Source organism: Balaenoptera acutorostrata, chromosome 15 (assembly GCF_949987535.1).
Source record: "Balaenoptera acutorostrata chromosome 15, mBalAcu1.1, whole genome shotgun sequence".
In the NCBI taxonomy this organism is placed as follows: domain Eukaryota; kingdom Metazoa; phylum Chordata; class Mammalia; order Artiodactyla; family Balaenopteridae; genus Balaenoptera; species Balaenoptera acutorostrata.
In genome coordinates this window covers 63,187,498-63,214,069 of record NC_080078.1, presented here as the reverse complement: position 1 = coordinate 63,214,069, position 26,572 = coordinate 63,187,498, and the positions used below count along the sequence as shown (strand labels likewise).

The 26,572-nt window shown below is 47.8% G+C and overlaps 1 protein-coding gene across 2 annotated transcripts; it reads right to left on the bottom strand.

The window, feature by feature from the left end:
• Positions 1–2,632: 2,632 nt before the first annotated feature.
• On the bottom strand, positions 2,633–26,559 carry POFUT1 (protein O-fucosyltransferase 1). Of its 2 annotated transcripts, none has more exons than XM_007193298.3 (7): positions 26,345–26,559; positions 24,570–24,691; positions 20,960–21,142; positions 19,693–19,805; positions 10,203–10,395; positions 8,492–8,734; positions 2,633–5,699 (listed from the first exon to the last, which is right to left on the bottom strand). In XM_007193298.3, the coding sequence occupies exons 1-7, from the start codon at positions 26,475–26,477 to the stop codon at positions 5,511–5,513; spliced, it is 1,176 nt and encodes a 391-aa protein (XP_007193360.1). In that variant the 5' UTR covers positions 26,478–26,559; the 3' UTR covers positions 2,633–5,510. The 2 variants fall into 2 exon arrangements, with proteins under 2 accessions (XP_007193360.1, XP_057385295.1); XM_057529312.1 differs by having other exon boundaries at positions 10,284–10,395.
• Between the last annotated feature and the right edge of the window lie 13 nt (positions 26,560–26,572).

The window sequence follows — 26,572 nt, the reverse complement described above, 5'->3', positions numbered from 1 at the left end:
ACCAGGATGGATTAGCAGGTGGTAGAGGACTTAATGACCTGCTGGCACCAAACTGAGACTTTCTCTTCGGCATTGCTAGCAGGGCTGAGAAAACGCTGAAGAGACAATTCTCTCCTTCTGCTAGTGCCCTGGGCCTCCTAAACCATCTTGTACACTGTTAAGAGAAGGGAAATAGCCCCCACGCTACAGAGAATGGATGTATCACCAGTTTTGTTTTGTTTTAACAAATTTATTTATTTATTTATTTTTGGCTGCGTTGGGTCTTCATGTGCGCAGACTTTCTCTAGTTGCGGCGAGCGGGGGCTACTCTTTGTTGCGGTGTGTGGGCTTACTGCGGTGGCTTCTCTTGTTGCGCAGCACGGGTTCTAGGCGCGCCGGCTTCAGTAGTTGTGGCACGTGGGCTCAGTAGTTGTGGCTCGCGGGCTCTAGAGCACAGGCTCAGTAGTTGTGGCGCACGGGCTTAGTTGCTCCTTGGCATGTAGGATCTTCCCGGACCAGGGCTCAAACCCATGTTCCCTGCATTGGCAGGAGGATTCTTAACCACTGTGCCACCAGGGAAGTCCCAACCAGTTTTTTTTAGAGGTGGATCTTTAAAGAGGGATGGGGTGTCCTCCCAGGCTTCCCTCTGCCCCTTGGGTGGGCATCAGTCCCCACTTCTGCTGAGTCACTGCTTGTGGGGAAGGAGGTAGTTTCTGGGAAATGCCTTTTGTTCCTTCCCTTCCCACTCTTTACCTGGTTGGGCTTGGCATCCTGGGCTGATGATCCATAACGGATTAGCTGTAAAAACAAACCAAACCTGCTCGTCCTTAAAGATGTTATTTCAAGGGAAAGTTCCCAATCCTGAAATAAACCAGGTTTCAAGTAAGAATTTGAATTAATCCTGACAACATAATCCAGAGAGCAGGATTTGCCTTCAGGCTATGGGTTTTTTCTGTCAACCCCACTAAGGATAAAGAGAAAATTGAAGCAAGGGATCTTTATTTTCAGGCCAGGGAAAGATTATTATCACTGCTATTATTACCATTAAGCTTCCTTGAAGTGAACAGAATGTGGACATGAGAGCTCAGCTTTCTTCCCTCCTCTATCCCGTCTCACCTTCCTTGCCCCCTTCCTGTCCACTCCCTTCCATACTTTTGGAGGATCTATAAGGACAGCATTTCCCCAGCTTTGGTTCCTTTGAACACCAGTTTCTCCATTTCTGCCTCATCCACAACCCACCTCTCCTGGTAGTTACTTTTTAAAAAATGTAATTCCCATCGTTTTGCTTAGGTAAGTTTGGCCCCATCCTAAAACAATGAGATCCATTAACTGAAGGGCTTGACTATCTAGCTGTATGTTTCCCCCAGTGCACAAAAAAGAGAAAAAAGTCAATGTTACAACACGAATTGAGCACTACTGGGCACCTCGCACAGCCACGCCGCTGACCACGCTTGGTGGAAACTTCGAGGAGTGCCAGGGAGGCACTCCCTCCGTTAAGTGCTTGCTGGCTGACCACAGGGCGCCATCCCCACAACCTTGTTATCAGTGGTGCTCAAACTTTAGCTGCTGGAGAGCTTGTTAAAAGATTCCTGGGCTGCATCCGCAGAGACTCTGATTCAGCAGGTCTGGGGTGGGGCCTAGGAGCCTGCATTTCTAGCAAGTTGACCCAGATGATGTCGATGTTGCTGGTCCAAGGACCACAATTTAAGTAGGTCTTGGGCTACTGGGCATCACAATCGCTTGTAGGTGCTTCTTAAGATGCAGATTCTTGGGCACTGCACACCAGACACTGATTCCTCAGGCCTGGGTGGGTGCCCGGAATCTGACATATCAACCAGCACTCCAAGGAACCTCCAGAGACCACCATTATTAACACCTGGAACTTGCAGGTGAGGTGGAGAGGTGAGTGGCCCGCATCAAGGTCACTCTGCAGTCAGGGACAGCTCCTCCTCCCCTCTGCTTGGGCCTAAACCTCAGAGCATTCTGGACTTCCCTCTCCTCTCCTAACCCCACTTCAGTGTGTCAGCAAACCCTACAGGCTCTTCCTTTGAAACATTCAGATTTTCTTGAAAAGTCTCCAGCACATGGACTTGGGAATGAGACAGTAAATGAAACAAGGCTGGTGAAACGCTGAGGATTGTTGAAACTGAGAGTTCATTTTATTACTCACAATTTTTATGTATATTTGAATTTTTTCCAAAAAAAAGTTTTTACTTTTAAGTCCTGATCTAACAAATCCACTTCTGGGAATATATCTTTTTTTTTTTTTTTTATAAAGTATTCCCCTTTTTTTTTTTTTTAATTTTATAGCTACTTTATTTATTTATTTATTTATTTTTGGCTGTGTTGGGTCTTCGGTTCGTGCGAGGGCTTTCTCTGGTTACGGCAAGTGGGGGCCACTCTTCATCGCGGTGCGGGGACCGCTCTTCATCGCGGTGCGCGGGCCTTTCACTATCGCGGCCCCTCCCGTTGCGGGGCACAGGCTCCAGACGCGCAGGCTCAGTAGCTGTGGCTCACGGGCCCAGTTGCTCCGTGGCATGTGGGATCTTCCCAGACCAGGGCTCGAACCCGTGTCCCCTGCATTAGCAGGCAGATTCTCAACCACTGCGCCACCAGGGAAGCCCTGGGAATATATCTTAATGAAAATTTTAGATATAGAAAAAGACTTACAAATAAAAATATTTTCCAAATAATAGCAGTGAAAAATTGGGAACATACTAAGTTCTCATAATAGGACAACAATAAGCTATGGGACACCCCTCAGTGGAATTTTATATCATTAAAAACATTTATTCAGGCCATGTACCAACATGGAAAACATGATATACTATTAAGTGAAAAACAGGACATTAAATTGTAACTACTGCATGATTAAAACTATGCAAAGACTTATATCTTTAAAAAAGACTGACATTTTAAAATGATTTTATACATGCAGAATCTGACCACTTCCCACCACCTTCAAGGCAATGACCTTTGCCTAAGCCCCATCGTCTCTCTCGCCTGCATCCTTGTGACAGCCCCACATTGGTCTCCCTGCTGCTACCCTGCCTCCTTCCCATCTCTTCTCCATGTGGCAGCCAGAGAGGCCCTTCAAAAATGTAAATCAGGGCTTCCCTGGTGGCGCAGTGGTTAAGAATCCGCCTGACAATGCAGGGAACACGGGTTCGAGCCCTGGTCCAGGAAGATCCCACATGCCGCGGAGCAACTAAGCCCATGTGCCACGACTACTGAGCCTGCGCTCTACAGCCTGCGAGCCACAACTACTGAGCCCTGGCGCCACAACTATTGAAGCCCGCGCACCCTAGAGCCCACTCGCTGCAACTACTGAGCCCACGTGCTGCAACTACTGAAGCCCACGCACCTAGAGCCTGTGCTCCTCAACAAGAGAAGCCACCGCAAGTAGAAGCCTGCACACCGCAACGAAGAGAAACTCCCACTCGCCGCAACTAGAGAAAGCCCACACGCAGCAACGAAGACCCAACGTAGCCAAAAATAATTAAAAAAAAAAAAATTCTGAAAAAAAAATTCTGCCCTGCGCAGAAGTTCCTGCTTCCCAGGGCTGAGGTGGGGGCTAAACCAGAGAATGTCCACAAAGCACTTAGCAAGCACAGTGCCTGGCACAAAGGAGGCATGCAACGAGAGGCAGTCAAATTATCAACAGCCATGTATTTGCCCTTGTCTCTTTCAAGTTTACAACGGGCTCTTATACATGCTTTATCTGATTGGGGCTGTTCAACAACCCTGTCAGTTTTATCACCATTTTATAGGTGAGGAAACTGGGTCAAAGGAATAAAGTACTCGCCTACAAAACACACTGAATCTGACTACAACTCCAGCGCCCTGACCTCCAGAGACATGAGGATTTGGCCGGCCCATTAGCGCCCCAGACTCTAAGGCGTGTGCCTAGTGTGGGGCAGCAAATGACATCAGGCAGAAAGCCACACGCCCCCAACCGCCGGATGGAGGCAGCGGCTCCCACGTCCCACAATGAGGCTCGTGAACAAGTCTGAACAGATAAACCATCTCTCAGAGTCCACCCAGGATTTAAAACATTTCCCCGAGACGGAAAATTCAAATGCCCTTTCTGTATAGTTTCTCCTACTAAGAGTTGGGCGGCAGCTCTAAGCAGCGAATGCCACCTTTGGTGTTTGAGATCCTTGTTGCCCTGCAGCCTCTGATTCAGTCTGCCATGAAAACAAAGCATCTCTTCCCAAAGGTTACCCAAGGGACACCGCTGCATGAAGCTCTGGGCCTGGCTCTCATCAGTCTCCTCTACCTTACCAGGGTTGACTGTGGCCTTCTGAGGGAGGCCAGATGGCGGGGAAGTAATCGGCAGGTGTTAGACATGAATTTTAGAACCACAAGGCCAAAAAATCAGACTCTCAGGAGTCATGGATTTTTACAACTACAGCATCTGAGAGACAAAGAAACTTATGACTGTAACACCTTAAGCCTCATGGGCTTGGCTGAGATCATACTGGATGAGATGGGCAAAAAAACCTGGGAATCCAATGGCTCTTGGGTACTGAGCATCTTTGATCTGGTCAGAGGCTTAGTGAACACTCCCTTGTGAGAATATAGTCTGAGGGTTCCAGCTGCAGGAGGAAGGCTGGGAGGACAGGCCTTGGATAGCAGCTTAATGGCAAAATTCTACAACCAGGTCCCTTGGGACATGAGATCAGAAGAGGAAACTTCAGAAGGATCCTGCCAGGCAGCAAGTCCTGGCCCTGGTGAGGTGTTATGAAACCCTGATGGTGCCAGGTTTGTGGCAGGCCACCAACTACCAAGAGACTTTGAGAGCAATACCATGATGGCCTGGCTTGATGGCAGGTGCTCCTTGCCGGGAATGTGCTGGGGGAGCCGCACTTAGCCGTCTTCGGGGTACTGACAGCACTGTGATTGATAACTTCTATTTGCATACTGTGTACAATGGAGAAGAGTGTTTGTGCCCCAAACCCTGGCGATGGCCTAGGAAAGGGGGGCTGACAATGGCTCTGGCCAGGCAGTGGGGATGAGTCTGAGGGCCACTTTGGGGGTCATCTGGAAAAGCGATCAATACACCCACCCACCCCTGGCCTTATCCACATTCTGTTAAGGTCACTTCAGGTACCTATGTTAATGAACTTCACTGATTTTTTAAAATGAGGGAGAGTTCTAGGGGAGTCATGACCTTGTATCAAAACTATAAAAATCTCTCTATATATATATAAAAAAATATCTCCGAATAGAGTTCAGCATCCCAGGCTGCTCAGAGCAGGGCAGACCAAAAGACAGAGGTTGGACTGCTTTGCAGGTGTGAGAAATTCCCAGGAGAAGCAGCAGGGAGCACATGAGAAAGGGAGATGGTCTGGCTACTAGAAGCTTGGAAGTCCCGTGCCCTGGGAGATGGACTGTCTTCCTCCTACTCCAGGAAGTCCCTGGTATTTTTTTCTGTTCTCTGATCCTTGGGGATCAATCCTGGGAGCACCTCTGGCTGCCAGGCCTGGCTGGAGGGAACAACTCAGACAGGCGGTATGCTCCAGGTTGGATCAGAACTCATCCCGCAGCTGAGGGGGACTGTCCATGCCGAAGAAGGAGGACTGCCTCCCCTGGAGGTCCCGTTCCCGCTTCACAAAGGCAGTGAAGGAGGAGACACAGTTGCCAATAAAGTGGTCAGCTTGGCCGAGGATGTACAGGTCGATCTGGGCCACCTCAGGATTCAGACTCACCACCTTCACCTGCAGGAGGAAGGGCAGGGTGTTTTAGCCAGGGTGCAGGCCTAAGTGGCCAGCTCAGCCAAGGCCTGCAGCCACCGGCCACCTTCTTTCCCTGTGCTGAAGTCACAGACAGACAAGGAGGCATACAGAGGATTAAAATGTAGGGTCGGGGCACCTGAGAGAAGTGCTGCCCAGCAGCTGCCTTAGCCCCTCAGCTCCAGACACACCACTCATTCACACTCTGCCTTTGCTTGTTGGTTCCCTCTGTCGGGAATGCCTTTTCCCATCCATCACAGTCCTGACCATACTCTCAAGGTTCAGCTCAAGGTCACCTGAGGGGCTTGGCTTCTCCCACCACACCACGATCTGACCAAAGCGCACCCCACCCACTTGGTTCTGCTGCCTGGATGCCTCCAAGACTTAAGTCCTGTCCAATCTATCCCCGAGGTATTCCCCAGAGGTGAACCCTTCTCTTGATGGATTACTACTCCCTGGCCAGTCACCATAATCTTTTCTCCTCCAGGTCTACTCACCAAAGGAAAGTAGCCAAAGGAAACTTTTTCAGATTCCCCTACCCTCCTACTCCTCCCTCTACCCCAAGCTGAGCACCCTTAACTGGTGTCCTACTGCTCTTCAGATAAAGATGACAAATCTTGAATGTGGCCTATAAGGCCTGTTCAGCTACCTCTCCACCTTGAGCTCCAGCCACTACACCAGTCTCCCTTCCACCTCAGGACCTTTGCACATGCTCTTCTGTCTGGAGTGCTTGTCTCTTTGCTCGGTTAACTCCTACTTAACTCTCACCCTGCAGCTCAAGTCACACCTTCTTGGGGAAGCCCTCCCTGGCTCCCCCATCTAGTCCAGGCTCCTCTGCTCTACACTCTCACAGAACCACGTTCTTTTACTTCGTAGTACACATCTCAGTTTGTAGCTTTCACTCCTTAGTGATTCTCTGGTTAACGTCTGTTTCCTGCACCTGACTGGGGCTGGGGCTGTGTCAGTTTGCTTGTCGCTGCTGGCTGGGGTCTGCCTCAGTATGCATCTGTTGACTGGACAAGTGAGTGAATGAGCCTCCACACCCAAGCCTGGCCCTCTCTTGTGGCGTATCTTATAATTCTTTGCAAGTCTCTTTTCCTGAGTTTAGACTGTGAGCCCTGGAGGGCAGCACCACGTCTTATTTATCAGTATCACCGGCTCAGCACTGGCCCAGCTTAACAGATGAGCAAGGCTTAGGTCAAGAGGAAGGGTGGGTTGAGCCCATGGAGAAGGGGGCTGAGTGGTGGAAAAGGGCAAGAACAGTGGCACAGGAACAGGAAATAGAAAATGGCAAGAAGCTCAAGGTATAACAAACATACCAACTCTAGAAACTCACAAAAAAACTCCCTGGGACTCTCCAAATGGGGGTGTGGGCAGAGTTGGGGCTGAAAGTGCTTTGCTGTCACACAGAGATTTCTGATGTAACAAAAATCATCATCTTGCTATTTGGATGGCAGCATAAAAATAATAGCAGCTTAACCATGGCCAAAATCCCCTGAACAATTCCACCCACGCCCTGAAACTTACCCGCTCTGTGTCATGCCCACTAAAATGAGCTCCGAGACCTCCTGGGTAAATTCTATTCCTTCATGGGACTTTGGTTTCCTTAGTTATAAAACGCAGGGGTTGGGTTAGAGGCGCTCCAAGGTCTCCCGGCTCTGATATTCTTCTATAAAGCGGGTGGGCGGGGACCAGAATGCTCTGACTCGGCACTTCCTCTACAAGCCGGTAAAAGAGAGAAAGGGAGCCCCTCGACATAAAGCCAAGGGCACCCACTGCTAGAAAGTGGATGTCTGTCTTTTAAGGTCTGCACAAGCATTTAGGGCCTTCATTCACTCAAAAGTCTTATTGAACGTTCACTATTAACTCCGCCATTTTATCGATACCTACTAACTTATTACCTATTCTTCACTCATACGTAACAAGCCTGTTCTATTATTTACTCATATACTGAACACCTACTATTCGCCACCTCTTTAATCATTTACTAAGCACAAAAGAGCCTTCCTTGTATTCATCAACCACCTACTTCTACTATCAATGACAGCTAACTTTATTCAGCACTTATTTTTTACTGGACCTGTTTTAATTTCTTTATATTTGATCTTCACAATTACACTATGAGATGTAGGCACTACTCTCAGTCCCATTTTATTGATGAGGAAACAGAAGCACAGAGAGGTAAAGTAACTTGTGCAAGGCTGCACAGTGAGTAGAGCCCAAGTCCTCTGGCTCCAGAGTCCATGCTCTTAATCCCTCTGCTGCACTGGACCCCTACCAAGGGCCCACTCTTTATGGCCTTATTCACCAAACATTTACCAAGTGTCTACCACGTGTCAGGCACTGTCCTAGACACTGGAATGGCAAGGCGGGGTCTCAGCCCTGGAGGAGGTCAAAGCAACAGGCTACACCCTGAGGAGTAGAATGCTGAGTCCACCTTGGATCCTGCTTTCAAGGAGTCACAACTGGGAAGGAATAAGACCTGTTTCTACACTAGTCTCACACTCTAGAAGGTGTCTCAGGAGGAGATGTGATAAAGTGCTGTGACAGCTCCCAGTAGGGATCCATTAGCGACAGGAGTGGAGGGAAATCTGCAGAGCACCTGTGGAGGTGTCTGATCTGGGGTTTAAAGAAGGGTAGGAACTGGAAGGGAACCTAATGTTCAAGTAAAAACCTGGTGGTGGGAGGACGTGAAGCATGAGGTGGGAGCGGGCAGACCACCCTGGTGCTTCCTTTGATTCCCTTCCTGCTGCCCTCCCACCAGGCCCCACGTGTACCTTCCCTTTGAAGAGCTGCTGGATCTCAGGTACATAACTCTCAGAGTCAGTGGCAATGTAGACCGACTGGGCGTTCAGCGCCGTCACCCAGAGCTTCAGGGCGCGCCTGATTTCCTTCAGGTCGGGGAGGCACATGGTCATGGTGAGCGGGGCGGCGGTGTGGCGGCTGTAGCCCACGCACTGCGGGGAGGCCATGAAGTGGGCGCCGGCGGTCCCGTCCTTCAGCATGGCGCACGCATTCTTCTGTGGGGCGGGTGGGGACACAGCTAAAGACGGCCACCGCCCGCAACCCCAGAAGCAAGAGCCAGGAAGGGGAAAAAGGCAAGCAGTACAGGAGGAGCCCAACTATTTTTTTTTTTTTAAAGCATTGAGGGAAGAGGGAAATGCATCAAAACAGTTAACGGTGGTTATTTCTGGGTAGTGGGATATTGGCTTTTCACAATTTTTTTTTCTTGGTATAACTGCACTATCTGGGACTTCAGGCAGAATTCTGAACTGTGGTGGTGACGATGGGCAGCCTTGTCTGATTTCTGACTTCAGTGGGAACACTTCTGATAGCTCCCAAGAAGTACGTGTTTGCTGTGGGTTTCGGAGAGATAGCCTTTATCAAGGTAAGGTGGGTCCCTTGTATTCCTGGTTGGTTAAGAGTTGTTTTTCTTTTTTAAATCATAAATGACTGTTGACTTTTTATCAAGTGCTTTCTTGGCCTCCATTGAGATGATTATATGATTTTTCTTCTTTGGGTGTTAATATAGTGAATTTCACTGCATTCCTGGGATAAATTTTACTTGTTTGTGTTGTGTGTTCTTTAATATGCTGCTGGATTTTACTTGGTAATATTTTATTTAGGATCTGGGCATCTATGTTCTGTATGAGAATGGGCTGTACTTTCCTGAGTTGACCTTATCTGAGCTTGGTATTAGCATTATGCTAGCTTTATAAAAAAAAAGCATCTTATATCTTCTTATGTTCTAGGGAAGCATAAATGGGAACTATCTGAAACCACTGACAAAATACTCTGGGCCTGGCTCCTTTACTTTGTGGAAGGGTGCAGGAAGGGGGGCAGGAAGGGAATCTAGTGGGTAAATGTGTGATTGCTTCCTCAATTGACACTGAATGAATTTTGATCTACTTTCTATACTTTTCAGTATTTTTCAAGTTTTCAACGATGACTATTTCTCACATACATACATATATATCTTCTTATGTAAACTAAGGAGATTGTCTACATTACTCCAGTTATTTTCACAGGGAGGATAACCTGATGAGTTTTCTGCACATTTAAGCAGCTGCCAAATTTGGAGGATGACATCTTCATTTCTTGGGAGCCACACCCAACCTCCAGAGCTTGTTTTTCAACAAGGAGTCTACTGGCTAAACACTGAGCTGGGATAGAGGACTGTGGGCTGTGGGGCTCTTTCTGGCTTGCTGTCTGACCCAGAGCCTAGCTTGATACCTCAGTTTATCCATCTGTGAAATGAGGATAAAAATGGCAACTGTTAAAATGAAAACTGCCAAGCAAGCGCTCCGGAGCCACATTTCTGACGTGTCTGCGGTGGAATCGTGGGGCACAGTCCCGTGAACTTGGCCAAGTGAGACCTCTCTGCCCTGGCTAGGACATGGTGCAATGGGTTCAGTGTTCCACTCCCACAGGCATGGGCCCTGCTCAGAGATGTGTCCATCCCGGCCATGAGGGGAAGGGGGAAGTTACCCAGTCGGAGCCAATGCGCAGGTGGATGCCCACATAGGGCCGGATGAGGTGGGCACGGATCTGGGCCTCCCCTGTCCTCACCATCTCATCTGACCACACCATGTACTTCTGGAGCGGCCTATGCTCCTCCAAGACAGGGAACTGGGCCGGGGCCCCTGGCAGGGCAAGCACTGCATGTTCCTCTGGAGAAAATCTAGGCATGAGACAGAAGGAGAAGAAGTCAGACAGATAGCGCATAGCGAGTCCAGCCGCCACCCCCAAGGGAGAAAGGACGGCGTTGCACCATGCCCCAGAGACCCTGCGGAGGGGCCCCTGCAACATGCAAGAAGCACGAGAGGTTGTGAAACCCCAACGGGCTGATAAGAGACCTTGGCGGTGGCAAGAGGCACAGTACGCAATACTGTCCCGCCACATGGAATTTACAACCCTCTTTGATTGTTTAACAATTAAAACTTTACAGTAGAGCATTCCAACCTTTTGTATGTCATGCTGGCTTCCAATCTGTGGTGTGGTAATTCACTCCAGGTTGGGGTGTCTAGACTGAGTCTTTGCCATTTTACCCACACAGTGGGATCGGGAAGTGCAGCTGCTGACAGGTCACACTCCCAGGGAATGTGTACGCTGGATGAGACCATTCACTCAACATTTAACACGTTATCTACGGATTGCCTACTATGTGCTGGGGGCCAGGGGAGAATGAGACAGGCATGGTCCCTGCTCTCATGGAAAACACTAGAGGTCTGTAGATGCCCCCCACATACCCTGCCGAAGGCTCTCCCTCCCCCTTGTTCACAATGCACCTTGTAATTATTTTACCCCTGAGTCCAGAAAAGTCTGCTGGACTCAGGCTTCTGAAGTCAGTATCTCCGCGTGCCTAGAACAGTACATGTAAGAGCTCAGTAAAGATCTGCTGACTGAATAGAGTGAGGAGCAAACCTGTGCTCCCTCATTAGCTAAGCCCAGACTATATTCCAGCAACATGAAATGCCCTGCTCTTCCATAAACTTGCAATGCACTTTCAAACTCCAGATCTCTGCAGACTTCTCCCCTCTACCTGGTATGCCTTCCCTCTGCCAGCCAAAATCCTTTCCCTAAAATTATGAAATAGGTACAGGCACTCTGGAAAACAGTCTGGCAGTTTCTTGTAAAACTAGACATGCAATTACGATATGACCCAGCAACTGTACTCTTGGGCATTTATCCCAGAGAAATGGAAACCTATATTCACACATGAACCAGTACGCGAATGTTCACAGCAGCTTTTTTCATAATAGTCAAAAACTGGAAACAACTCAGACGTCGTTTAACAAGTGACTGGTTAAACAAACTGCAGTACATCCACACCACAGAGCACTATTGCAATAAGGAACCGGCTACTGATACAGGGAACAACTTGGATGGATCTCAAGGGAATTATGCTGAGTGAAAAAAGTCAGCCTCAAAAGGTCACATACTGTATGATTTCGTTTATATAACGTTTGTGAAATGACAAAGTTGAGAAAAACGTAATGGAGATGGGATTAGTGGTTGCCAAGGGGCTAGGGTGTGTGTGTGTGTGTGTGTGTGTGTGTGTGTGTGTGTGTGTGTGTGTGTGTGTGTGTGTGTGTGTGTGTGTGTGTGTGTGTGTGTGTGTTTAGGGAGGTGGGTGTGGTTATAAACTGGCCACACAAGGACCTTTGTGATGTTAGAACTGTTTGATATCTTAACTGTGGTGATAGATACACGAACATACACACGTGATAAAATTGAATAGAACTAAGTATACATACACACAGAAGTGAGTACAAGTAACACTGGGGAAATCTGAATAAGATGGATGGACTGTACCACTGTCAATATCCGGTTGTGATACTGTGCTATAGTTTCGCAAAATGTTAACATTGGGGGAAACTGGGTAAAGGGTACATGGGATCACTCTGTATTAATTCTTACAAGTGCATGTGAACCTACAGTTATCTCAGTAAAAATTTCAAGGAAAATTTATTAAAAATTTCAGAGCATACAGGATAATACAGAAAATAATTTAACAGTCCACAGAGCTGTGACCCAAATTAGCAAATATTAACACTTTACTTTGTTTCAGATTTTAAAAAATATACACCTGAATAAAAGCTCTACCCTATGATCTCTTTCCCGCTTGCTCCTCTTTCCAGAAGATACTGTGGTTTTATACACGATTACACTTTACTATTTATATTAAAAGGTATTATTCTGTGTGCTCTTTACACAGTGCAATGGCAAAAGCATGGACTGTCAAGCCAGGTGACCTTGTTCTAATGTTGACTATGCCACTTACTAACTCGGGCAGGTGACTTAACCATTCTGTGCCTCAGTTTCCTTATCTGTATAATAGAGCTGATAATAGTTCCCACTTCATAGGGCTGTTGAGAAGATCAAATGGATTAATATAAGTATAGCATTTAGCACAGCGCTTGGCACGTAGAAAGCTCTCAGAAAATTCTCTCACCATCACCACCATCATCATCATCATATTGCATGTAACCTATTTCAACTTTTAAAAAATTCAACTCAGGGACTTCCCTGGTAGCGCAGTGGTTAAGAATCTGCCTGCCAATGCAGGGGACACAGGTTCGATCCCTGGTCTGGGAAGATCCCACATGCTGCGGAGCAACTAAGCCCGTGCGCCACAACTACTGAGCCTGCACTCTAGAGCCCGCGTGCCACAACTACTGAAGCTTGCGTGCCTAGACCCCGTGCTCCGCAACAAAGAGAAGTCACTGCAGTGAGAAGCCCGTGCACCATGACAAAGAGTAGCCCCCACTTGCCACAACTAGAGGAAGCCTGCGCGCAGCAATGAAGACCCAACGCAGCCAAAAATAAATAAAATAAATAAATTTATTTAAAAAAAGTCAACTCTGTTTTAGAGGTTTGGCCATGTTGATGGCGTGGATCATATGATCGTGTTAGTGTCTCTTTAAGTTTTCCATTTGCACGAATAAACTGCAGTTTACCTATCTAGTCCCCTCCTGCTGGTCAGTGAGGCTGTTTCCAATCTTTCCCCATACGACAGTGCTGCAATGGACATGCCACTCTTTCTTCACACCCAACCAAACACCTCGCTCCACAAACGCCTTCCAAAGTTCCAAGACCAGTTGCCGCTCCCAAGCCTCAGCTCCTAGGGGAGGGCTCTGTCCCACCTCTCCTTTGCTGCCTTCTGCACACTGATGTGCTCAATAACCACCGTCCCTGGCCACTGCCGTGAGGGTAGGCCCCCAGCACTCTTGTTCACCATGATTCCTACACACACTGGTGCAAGGCCTGTGCCAAGTAAGCCACAAGCAAGTGTTCATGGACAGCTTGGCTCTATCTAATCCTCGTCTTGTCAGACTTTACATGTACATACATGTGACAGGCAATGTTCCATTTACTTTGTGTACATTAACTCATTGGATCCTCTTAAGAGCCCTGTGAGGTAAGTACTACTGTTAGTCTCACTTCACAGATGAGGAAATTGAGACACAGAAAGGTTAAGTAGCATGCTCATGGTCACACAGCTAGGAACTGGTGGAGCAGGGATTTGAAACCAGGCAATCTCCCCCAGAACCTTTGTTCTTAACTACTATACCTCACTCCCAGCTCCCCCACCCAGTCAATAAGCACCTCAAAAGCTGAGTCTGTGGCTTATTCTTCTGATTCCCAGCCTAGGCACAGGCCTCAACACATAGTAGGTACAATAAATATGTTTAGAGTGAATGAATGAGAATTCAGGATCTCACCAGAAAGACCAGATCAGGTTGTCAGGGGTTAGAGGAAGAAGTAAATAGTAACTGAGTACCTACTATGGGCCAGGCCCTCAGCTAAGCGACTTTCATAGGCCACCTTAAAGGGTTTCAAATGGAAAGCAAAGCTGTGATCTCGCAGGGGGCTGGAACATTAGGATAAAATCAGGATCTGCTCCCTCCTTGACCTCTTAGAAAGTACCTGCTGTTGACCTTTGGTGAATTCCAAATCTGGAATATCCATCCCCTCTACCTGGATCTGGATCAGCACACATAGCTGTCCCAGTGCAACGTCAGCTCTGACATGACAAGCAGCAAGAGGCCGAGACGGATGCGCTCATTTGCTCCCAATGAGGGAGGAGAGTGCTGTTTGGAAAGAAAGCTTGACCAGGTCCATCTGTTCACAGCCCTGACGGCTGTCCCTAAGTCAGGCCCTTAGCCTGGTCACTGCCCAGCTGAAGAAGGCACACTTTCCTGCTGCTGGGTGCAGTGAACCTCTGGGGTTCTTCACCCACCACCACACAGACGCTACTGACATCCCCCTACCAAGCTGGGGTTTCTCCATGCACAGCACCCGCATGTGTGCCCAGGATACACCAGTGGATGGATACTATGCTGAGTGCAGAGGATGCAGGAACATGAACGAGGCAGAGTCTAGTTCTCAGTGTCCCTGACATGAAGAACTACCTTTCCCTGCAGCTCTTTACATGCCTGGCTTCTTCTCATCCTTCAGGTCTCAGCCCTGCCAACTACATGTCACCTGTTTATGTCCTCCCAAGGAGGCTGCAGCCTGGGAGAACGATAAGCCACGTGCTCAAATACCTGTTGCCTTCATGCCAAGAGAATGGTTCAGCATGATGGTTCATAGCCTTCCAACAGTGAATGTGCAATAAATAATAAATGTCTGTTCAATTAAATCTCCATCGGGGTATTCACAGACTCAGAACCAGCAGAGCTGGAAAGATCCTCAGTGGGAAATCACTTAGTGGGGACAAATAACTCTTATCCTCTTTTCCTAGAAGCCAGTTTTCAGCTGGACACATAGAAGCCCCCAAAAAGACATTTCTCAGTACTTCTTGTAGCTAGGTATGGCCACATGTACTGGCCAATGAGCTGGTGTAAGCAAGCTATGAGGAAGGCTCCTTAACAAGGTGAGGATGTGCCCTTCTTCTGCCCCTTTTGTCCTTCCAGCCGCCTGGGGCTTCAGGAGTCATCCTGGCCCATGAGGTGAGACTAAGGATAAAAGCCAGTACTGCGGGAATACCTTGGTGGTCCAGTGGTTAGGATTCCGCGCTTCCACTGCAGGGGGCAGGGGTTTGATCCCTGGTTGGGGAACTAAGATCCCGCATGCCGTGCAGTGTGGCCAAAAAAAAAAAAAAAAAGCCAGTACTGGGAAGGCTGAGCAGAGATGGGAGCCTAATTCCTAGACACAAGGGAGCTGCCCTGCAGCCCTGGGTTGCACAGCCCAGTCCTTTTTTACTTAAGAAAAAACAATGAACTTTTATCTTGCTAGTCTGCTGTTATTTGGGGTTTTCTGTTACATGTAGCTAAGTTAAACCTGGTACACCCGGACCTGCGGCCACCAGTACTTTTAGCTGATATACAAGAGGGTTACTGGTTGAAGGCAGTGGGGGAGGGGAACCGAGCAGTTCCAACTTGGCCCCCGTTGCTGCCCCCACAGCACTACAGCGCTTCTCCAGAATTCTAAAACTCAAAGAACAGTTTGAAAGTGACCGATCTTGCTCAGTCCCTTCATTTTATAGATAGAGCACTGTGGCCAGAGAAGGGAAGCAATCTGCAGTTACACAGTGAGCCAGGGAAGCGGCTGACCCTTTCTAATGCCATTCTCCCTACACCCATGCCCCTGCCCCAAAAGGACAATTTTCTACAGCAAGAAAGTGTCCACTATTTAAGAAAATGTTTAAAATACTTAAACTCTCAAAACTCACCCCTGCAAACACTCACAGGATTCTTATCAGACTGCTTCACCAGGGCCTACAAAGCCCTGCACAGTCTGACCCCTGCCCACTTCTCCAATCTCCTGTTCTATATGGCAGGTTAATTCAAGTCTCCTCCCATTGGGTGGGCTCTATGTTCCCTCCCAATAGCATTTGGCAGAGGTAACGGTGTCCCGGTTGCCAGGCCCGGGCTTTAGGGGGCCAGCAGCTTCCACCTTCTGCCTCTTGGAGCACGCACTCCCTGGATGCACCCTCTCAGAACCCAGCTGCCACGCTGTCCGAAGTCCAAGCCACACGGAGAGGTCAAGAGTATACATGCCAGCCGACTGCCCCAGCTGAGCTCCCAGATGACAGCCAGCACCACCTGCCAGCCATGAGCGAGCCCTCTTGGACATGCAGCCCAGTTGAGCCTTCAGATGACTCCAGTCCCAGCCGACAGCTGACTGCAGCCATGTGAGACCACAAGCAAGAAGTGCCCAGCTAACCCAAGTGTCCATCAACAGATGAATGGATACCCCACACACATACCCTGCCCAACACACTCCGTTGGCATGGAGTGGAATACACACCAGTTAACCATTTTTTGAAATCTCATGCTTTTACATGTTTAGAACTGATCCTGCCAATGATATTTACTAACCTGATAAATCAATTACTCCTCAGAAAAGATAGTTAATTACTCAATTACAAACTATATGTAATAATTTCATTTTAAGTTAATATGTATAGGTATACATTGTATATGTACATAAAAATACACCCATTTTGGAGGGTGGAAGTATACATATCAAAATTCTAACAGTTTTTTGGAGGGATGATGGGATTATGAGTAAATTTAATTTTCTTATTAAAAAAACAAAAAAACCCCACCAAATGTGGTGGGTATTCCAAAGAGTATTCATCTTAGGAAATTAGATGTTTAACATGGATTGGAACTTTGTACAGTTGGGATTCCATAAAGAAAATGGAAAAACAAAAGCAAAACCAAAGACGTGCCCTGCTAAGCCCAGTCGACCCACAGAAGTCTGAGCAATCATTCTAAATTGTTGTTGAGCTACTGAGTGTTAGAGTGGTTTATTACACCGTGGTGGACGACGGGAACACCCTACCCTTCTCCTCCTGAAATGCTCCACGCCAGCCACTCTGGCCTTTCTGCCCCTTGACCACACCAAGCTTGTCCTGCCTCAGAGCTTGCAATGTCCCCACCATGAAGAACTACCTTTCCCTCCAGCTCTTGGCATGGCTGGCTCATCCTTCAGATCTGTTATGGACTAAATGTTTGTGCCCCCCCCACCCCATCAATTCATATGTTGAAGCCCCAACTCCCAATGTGATAGTATTAGGAAGTGGGCCTTTTGGGGGCAGTTACATTTTGATGGTCATGAGGGTAGAGCCCTCGTGATGAGATTAGTGCCCTTATAAGAGACCAGAGAGCTTGCTCTCTCTCCAACATGTGAGGATACAGTAAGAGGCAGCACCTGCAAGCCAAGGAGTCCTTACTAGAACCTGACCACGCTGGCACCGTGATCTCAGACATCCCAGCCTCCAAAAGTATGAGAAATAAATGTCTGTTGTTTAAGCCCCCCAGTCTGTGGTATTTTGTTATAGCAGTCCAAGCTGACAAAGACAAGGTCTTTGCCTGCCAATCACACATCACCTGCTTATGTCCCTCACAGCACTATGTCTTCTGGGACTATCTTATGTAAAAATGTATTCACTGTCTCCCCTGTTAGACTCAGCTCCATCAGGGCAGGGGCCTTATCTGCTTTATTCTTGCCTGTCTCCCCAGCATCCACACCAGTGCTTGACACTCTGGTGGTGCTTCTTACATGTGTGTGGAAGGAAGGCAGCTGCCCAGGTGGTCCTAACTCTCTCCAACTGCCTCCAGGGACCTCAACTTCCCCACTAGTCTTCCTTTCCCAAAAATTTGGTTGTAAGGCACAAGCTTCCCCAAGCCCTTACACAATTCCTACAACTCAATGAACTGAAGCAGGACCATGGGGCCATGAACAAGAGTTTCAGCAACATTGTCCGACTGATGCGTCCATGCAGCCCTGTCCCTTCTCTTCCAACCAGGACTGTGTGCTTTTTGGAATTTGCTCTTAGAGCTGCTTTTAGAGCTGGTGTCATGTTTTTTTTCCCCCTTGGCATTTTAGAGGCAAATCTCCATCCTTTGAGGACAGGTCTGCCGTCTGGCAATAGCTCTGGGTCATTCAGAGCTGAATGGGGAGAACCAAGCAGGTGATCAAATGGGAATCAACAATTCTCTATCCGGGATCAACAATGAGGGGGATTAGACTCTGCCAGGACTGAGTATCCTCAGTAGCTCATGATCTAGCTCTGAAGGCAAGTCCCAAATAGGAATTGGCAGCTATTAAAGGCACAGCTCTTTTCTCCACAGTGATGAAGAATGGGTGCTCTGGAGTCAGGCTGCCTGGATTCAAATCCCAGCTCTGCCACTTCAAGCTGCATGACCTTAGGGAAGTGACTTCACTTCTGTCTGTCTCAATTTCCTTACCTGTAAAGCAGAGATGACAATAACACTTGTCCCCCAGACTCATGGAAGCATTAAATGAACTATTACCTTAGAAGACTTAGGGAGTGAAGATTTAGAACAGCAACTGGCACAAGTAAGCCCTAAATAAATATTAGTTCTTATTACCTATGAAAGCCTTACACACAGACCCCTGCTGCCCAGTCAATAGCTGCATTACCTTGGGCAAGTTATTTAGCCTTACTGAGCTCAGTTTCTTCACCTGTCAAATGGGAATTGATCATAATACCCATTTCATGAAATTTCTCAAAGACTTAAATAAAATAAAGCATGTGAATAATAGTAACAGGTAACACTGACTGGCCCTCTACTACGTGCCATGTGATTTATATTGGAGGCAGATACCATAGTGCTCCTTCCATTAAACCAAGGAGGAAACTCAGGCCAGACAGCTGGAGTGGCTCACTCAGGGTCATCTGAGAAAGAGGTAGGGCTGGGTCAGAGCTCAGGGCCGTCTTATCCTGAGCCTGTGCTCGTTCCTCTGCATCAGTCTATCTTTGCCTTACTAAATGCCAAGTGCTGGGACCCCACAAGAATTCATAAGCCCCTCGTGGTTCCTAACCCAGGTCTGACGTCTAAGCCCACGCTCTTTCTTGCCACACTATAGCATCGGGGCAAATGTACTATGTTAGTGTCATCATTATATCTAGACTGTAGCCAGCTGAAGGCTGAGACTGGGTCTTCCTCATTTTTATGCATCACCTCTGGCCTTTGAGCACTATGTCTCTTACGTGACAGATGCTCTATAAATATTTCACAGCCTGTGCCTATGCCCTGCTAACCTATTTTTTTTTTTTAATTGGGCTTACTGGAGCACAATTAATAAAGCACATCCAATTATTATCAGGATGACATCATTTCTCTGTCTGCACCTGAAGCTGTTTTTCTCTAGAAGCAGCTTCCAATTTTCACCTTGTGAAGAGGAAGGTAACAGGGGAGTGATTCTCACGCCTAGAGGAGGAAATCGAGACTCATGTGACTGCACAATAGTCTTTTTATGACATCCTTTATTGGCTGATAAACTCTTGCTCAACTTTGTGGCAGGTCAACGTCCCACCGTGTCAGGCGTTGAGATGGGAACAGATCACATAGGATCCCAAGTTCAACAGACAGAACAGCTGCACCTTTGGTATCATACATCAGGGTGTGGTAGAGGGGAAGAGGGCCAGGAAGGTGCTGAATGCCCATGGGCCCCCCACCTCTCCCCTAATCCCAGCAATGCTGCCCCCTCCACATACCTCTGGATCCACTGGTCTTTGTAGGAGGCGCTGAAGGAAATGCCTGCAAAAAGCTCAGACCTGTTGAAACTCACATGAAACTGATCCCAAAATGGGCCAAAGGGGTTTCCTTCCTAGAGAAAGAGAGTGGGCAAAGGCTTACTGAGCGGGAGGGAAAGGCAGTTGGGGATGGGGCCAAGGAACTGTGGATGGGGGAACCCTGGGCGATTTGACTCAGGCTGAAATACTCTCATAGGACGGGCCAGTAGGAATATCACTTCGTAATTTCTGGGCTGGGTGCTGAGGAGGGCAGCTCGGCCTCCAGTCTGGTTTTCAGCAGGCAACGTTCACCACAATATCTGAAGGAGTCTTTCTTGCTCGTGTGCCATATGCCGCTGACCCTGCAGCATTGGTGGGGGTCTGGGGAGGAAGTCAACCCTGGATTTGGGACCATGGACTAAGAGCACCAAGAGACCTTCAAGACCCAGCTAATCCAATGCCCTTATTTTCAAGATGGAAACCAGGACCCAGACAAGGTAAGACACTTGCTCAAGCTCACAGAGCAAGTGAGGGCAATGTTGGGGCTGTAAGCAAGGTCTCCTTTCTCAAATTTCCAACCACCCTCCTCAGACTTTAGCATAAGCACTGAAACACATGTTGGGGATTGTCTTATTCCCAAAGTGCCAGAAATTTACAGACTTCTACTGATAAATATGACAGCTTCTCATTTACGTGCTGAGAGGCAAGAAAGTATACAAGTTAGGAGGGTGGACAATGGAGCCATATTACCACAACTTATTTGCTATTATGATTTTGGGCAAAATATTAAACCTCTCTTTGTTGCATTCAGTGTCCTCTCTATAAAATGGGGTATTAATAGTACTTTCCTCACAGAACAGTTTAAGGATTAAGTGGGATAATATGTGGAAAGCTCTTAACATGGTACCTGGCGTGTAGTAAGTGCTATGTGAGTATTAGTGATTATTACTGATGTGGCACTTTACAGTTTACAAGCACTCTTACACCTGGCCCTCACTGATACTTTATGAGCAAGACACAGCAGGGACTGGTGTCTTTACTTTGTAGGTAGAAATAAAGGCTCAGAGGAAGCAAAGTCCTCTGCCCAAAGTGACACTGCTGACAAATGCCAGAAATGGGACTTAAATCTCCATCTTTCTACTCTAGGCCCTTCTGGTGCCTTCCCCCACATACTGCTATCGCACAGTGTCTCAGGGGCCTAGAGGACCTGGAACAGGCAGAAAGGGTCTCCCAGACCCACAGGACCCACCTTCATGGGGCATGTCTTCTTATCAGGGCTTCGCTGGGCTGCCACCTCAAAGCAGTATGCCACCCGTTTCTCAGGGGGCCAGTGAGTAGGTGCCAGCTTCTCCATGAAGTCCTCCAGGCTGATGACCCGATGGTAGGCCTGGAGGGGCTCCAGCTTGAAGTACTTCTGGTAGGACACATGGAGCTACAGGAAAAGTGGGGAAAAGGAGGGGGCGAGGGTCCCTCCTCAGTATCCTAGTGGCTGTTTCAAAGACATTCATTAAAACCGTATACTGTAAGGCCCAGACAGCTTGGACTACATGCCAGTAAACAACTTTTGATAAAAGACACCAAAGTTAGAACGGAGGCTGGGAGAAGACATCTGCAAACTAAAGAACAAACAGTAATATACCTCATATTCAAAAATGCCTGCTGATTTATAAGAAAAAAGACAAATGATGCAAGAGAAAACATGGGCAAAGGATAGGAGTGAGCAACTCACAGCAAAGGGAACCCAAATAGCCAACACACTCAAAAGATGTGCAAGCTCACGAGAATTAGGAAAAAGAAAATTACAATGCCAAAAAGACACCACTTCTTACCCATGAGACCAGCAAAAATTTAAAAGCTTAACTCTAATTACTGGAAAAGATACGGCTGATAGTAGAAGTCTACATTTTGGAACAACTACTTTGGAGTGTAACCCCTTAAAAGCATCTAATAGAATTATAATGTGCCCTCTACCTCTAGGTATTTGCCTTAGAGAATCCTGCCCTTTGTACCAAGAGATGGATAAAAGGATGCTCAGTGCCACAGTGGAAGTAGTACAGGAAAAAACTTGGAAGGAGTCATACCAAAAGACACTAAATCCATGATAGTGGTTGCCTCTGGGGGTGGGGGAGGGACTAGAAGTAGCCTCGAGCCAAGACACACAATCTTTTAACGACTTTATCTATAAACTTTTATTTCTTTTATTAACAAAAAGAAAACATGAAGCAAAGATGAGAAAGTGTTAATGATTATCATTTCTAGTGGCAGATACATGGATGGTGATTATAGTAATCTCTGCATTTTTCTGGACTTAAGAAAATTTCTTAGAACACCATGAAATAAAATTTAGACTTTATCCTATAGGTCAGAGTTCCGAAGCGTGTTCCACTAGTTCAGGTGGGTAAAGGGTTCTGCAATAAAAAGGCTCCAGAAATAAACAGGCCTGGAAAATGCTATGTTAGCAGGTTTCTTTACGACAGGACTTCTCAGGGCCTTTAATATGCTAACATGCATTTTGAATCTCCAAATTTGGGGGGAATGAGGAATTGAGAACACAATTTCCCAAACTGACTTAACCACTGCACCATTCCTGCACGAGCCGTTGATGTTCCAGTGAACAGACTTCGAGAACCTTAATTATTAGCAACAAGGTCTTGCTGAAGGATTTTAAGTAGAAATAATATGAGATCTGCTTTCTTGAAAGATCACTCTGGCGGCAGAAGAGAGAATGTACTAATGGTAAGATTAGAGGAAGGAGAGGAATTAGGAGGCTACTGCAATGGTCCTTTAGTTTGTTCAAGTATTCATTCAACATGTGTTTTTGTTTTGTTTTGTATGCTTTGTTTTGCTTCAACATATATTTTTGAGCATCTCCAAAAGTCTGAGAGATGGGGAAGCATGGACAGGTTAAAAAATGTAAAGGGAGGTGAAGTACAGAGTAAAGGGAAGCATTTAGGATGACTTCTAGGTTCCTGGCCCAGGTGAATGGAGGTGACATAAACTAAGGCTGGAAATATAGGTGGTTACACAGGTTTGAGGGGAAAGTTCTGGCTTTGTGAACTTCAGATTATCTGTGGGTCATCCAAGTAGACCCAAAGGCATAGGAGTTAGAAACACGAGGCCTGTGGTCAGAGGAGAGTCTGGGCCATAGATAAATTTGGGAGGTATGTGGAGAAGAGTGAAAGCCCAAGAGTCAACAGAAACTTATAGCAAAGCAAATAATGGTAATAAAAGCAACTAATATTTACTGAGTGCTGGGTTAGCGCCAGGTGCTGTACTCAACATGTTTCATAGACTTGATCATCTAATTGTAAGAGGTAGGAATACAACCATCTCCAGTTTATTTATGAAGAAACCCAGGTGGACAGAATCTAGGTAACTCATCTGAAGTCACACAGCTAATAAGCAAACAGAAAGAGGAGACACATCAACATTTAAACAGTGGGTGGGGAGAGAGGAGCCCCTGATGCAGCGCAAAGAGGAAATTGTGGATAGGTTGGGCTGAAGCAGGAACAGGCTGTGTCTTGGAAACCAGGGGAGTAGGAAGTGCAAGAAGGAGAGAGGCACACGGGGCCACGTGCCACCGGGAGGTCAGTTGAGATAAAGACTGAGAAATGACTCCTGGATTTGGCAATTCTGAGGTCCTTCGTGGCCTCTGTGAGAACAGTCCCAGTGGGGAAGGGTAGCCCAACTGGGGTAGGTTGAGTAACCCGTAGAAAGCAAGAAGTGGAGACTCTGAAAGACTCCTAGCTGAGAAGGCAAGGTAAGAGAAGGCAAGCAAACCAGAGGGAGACCAATGGCCAGGTCTAAACTATAACAGTGAGTACAAAAAGTCAGAGCATCAACAGCTCCCGGTTACTAAGGACTCCCTGCATCCTAAGCACTTTCAATTGATGGCCTCAGCTGATTCTAAGAGGGAGGCATTCCACAATCACTAACTCACTGAGGGAGGTAGCAACAATTATTACCAGCCTATTTTAAAGATGAGGAAACAGAGGCACAAAGAGGTCAAGTACCCTGCCCAGGCTATACAGCTAGTAAGTGGCCAAGCCAGGCTATGATCTCAGGTACTCTGGCTTTTAACCTTTCTAAATACAGGCATGTGCAGGAAAAAATAAAACCTACGTTTTAGGCTGTAAGAATGAAATACAGTGTTTTGTACATACTAAACATAATTTTTTGAAGTTTATTAAAAACTTTCAAAGTCAATTCACTAAATATTAATTCAATTCCTACTGCCAGGCCCCTGGAGTTACACTGTGAACAATGACAGACACAGGACTGGTGGAAAACATAAAGAACATGCAAGAAATTAGATGATGCTGGGCTTCCCATGCTAAGGGACCCCTTGATGAGGTGAGAGGCAGTGCTGGAGCCAGACTGCTCCAGTTTGTGGCCCTGGACATGTTATTAACCAGCTTGTGCCTCTGTTTCTCCTTCAGAACTGATAATAGCAACCATCACCTCTGACCAATGGGTGGGACCAAACAAGGCTGGAAACGGAGTCTGGAGGTTCAGGTCACAGGCTCTGGAGTCAGAGAGACATGGGCTTGAATTCCAATCTACTACTCACAAGCTGTGTGAGCGTGGGTAAGTCACCTAACCTCTCTAAACCCATTTCCTCATAGGGATGTGATGGGAAGGAAAAGAGCTAATCCTGATGCAATGCTCAGAAAGAGTGCCTGGCAGACAACAGGTGCTGGATAAATGTTAGCCAGTTAGCCAGGGAAGACAGTTCTGGGTGGGAGGGTAGGGCAAACTCAGAGGGGTGGGAGGTGAAGCCTACAGAAAGACTTGGGGTCAAGCAGAGGTGAGCAGGATTGGGGAAAGGTGGACAAGGGTCAACAGCAGGAGGTACTCACATTGGTGAAAGGAGGCTTGTGATGCTGGTACTCAATCCAAGGAGGTACAGCCAGGGTGCGGTTCAACAGCTTTGCAAATGCCAGGGAGCCCAAGAAATGATCAGCCTGGTTCCCAAAGCGCCCTGGATGGTATATTGCAGGTGAAGTGAGGACTAGGGCGTCGAGGGCTTGGGGCATGCAAGGCTCAGAAAGGATGCAGAGCCAGGAGTGTGGAGGGCCAGGACACCAAGGAGAGCCAGGGGACCTGGCAGCATGGGATCAAGTCTGGACTCCTGGGTCTGACGGTCAAGGCCCTTCAGGCCCTGCCTCTTCTGCCTCAGCCACTCCAGGTTCTTTGCTGTTTCCCAAACATGCCCTACACTTCCCATCCCCACCCCATGCCTTTGCTCTTGCTGTTCCATCAGCCAGGAGTGACCTTCTACTTCTATTTCCTCCCATCTGCATGTGAAGGGGTAACTCCAATGCCTCACTCACCGGGATCCTTTCACTACCTCTCTGCCATATTCAGTTCCCCTCCTCTGCCTCCCACCTTGGATATGAGTTACTTGTGGTTCTTCACTCTTCCTAGAATGTCCTTTCCCATTTCCCGGCCTTTGGCTGTTTCCTCAGCCTGTGAATGCCTCAGGTGCAAGGTCCCTGTCTGACTCTTTCTGTTATCCCCAGCATGGCATCCATTCCTTCATTCCACAAAGATTGTTGAGAGGCCACAATGTGTCAGGCTCTCTGCTAGGTGCTAGGACACAGGAGTGAGCAAGAAGGACAAGGTCTCTGCCTTCAAGGCATTCACAGTCCAGGTAGGGGGACAGTAAACATATAAACAAATATACAGTGATAAATTTTGATAAGTTCAAAAAAGAAGTGAAAAAAGTTTGGTGATGGAGAACAATGAGAAGGAGATTATTTGGGTTGAGGTCAGTGAAGTCTTTTCTGGTGACATTTAAGCTGTGGCCTGAGGATGGGAAGGAGTTGGTCTGGCACAAGGCAAGAGGAGGGTGTTCCCGGCAGAGGGAAGAGCACAGGCTGCAGGACCTGCATACGTGTAAGGAACGGAAAAGGATAACTGTGCCTGCAGCTGCAGGGTCTGGGGAGAAGGGTGTGGTGGAGATGATGCGCAGAGGGCCACATCATCATGGTTAGGAGTGTGAAGGATTTTAGGAAGAAATAACTTTAACAGTGACGATCCACCACTCCCATTTAAATTGCACCCCTCAGCCAGCTTTTAGATTCTCCCTTACCCTGCTCTATTTTATTTTCCCATAGCACTCATCCATAAATACTATGCGGTTACTTATTTTTTATATTTATCTTTTATGGGCTGTCTTTACCAACTAAAATGAAGGCTCTACAAGGGCATGGGGCTTTCTGTCTTATCACCACCGTATCCCTGGAGCAGAGAACAGGGCTGGGCACATAGTAGGTGCCCTATAAATATGTGTTGAATGAATGAAAGAATCGCCCAGAGCCAGCGTTGGGTCAGTGACATCAAGTCCTGCCCCACTAACTCCATTTACTGGACTCGGGGCTGGCTTAGGCCTTGTGCAAGACACATCGTAACCTCTCCCGGCCTCAGTTTTCTCATCTGCCAAACGGAAGGTTGGACACAGAGGTCCCCTCAGTGCCCTTGCAACTGGGGCAGAAAGGCAAGGAGCAGGCCCTGCCCCGCGCTGGGGTCCTTTCCTGGACCTGTCAAAGCGTCTCTGGGCGCCTCAGAGAAATGGCTTCTCCTCTCTGGGCCTCAGTTTCCCCATTTGGACAGAAGGCTCGGGAGGCCTTACCCATGCATGGGCAGTAGAGCAGGTAACCCGCCGGGTCCCAGGAGCCCACAGGCAGCCCCGGGAACGGCAGAAGCAGCAGCAGGAGAGACACACGCGGCGGCAGGGGCGACGATGCCCAGGCGGCGGCTCCCATATCGGCCCCAGAGCCAGGGCGCTCCGCGGCTCGGAGGCGGGGAGGGAAGGAAGGGCGCGAGCATCCGCCCCGCTCCCGTCAGCCCCCGCGCGCCG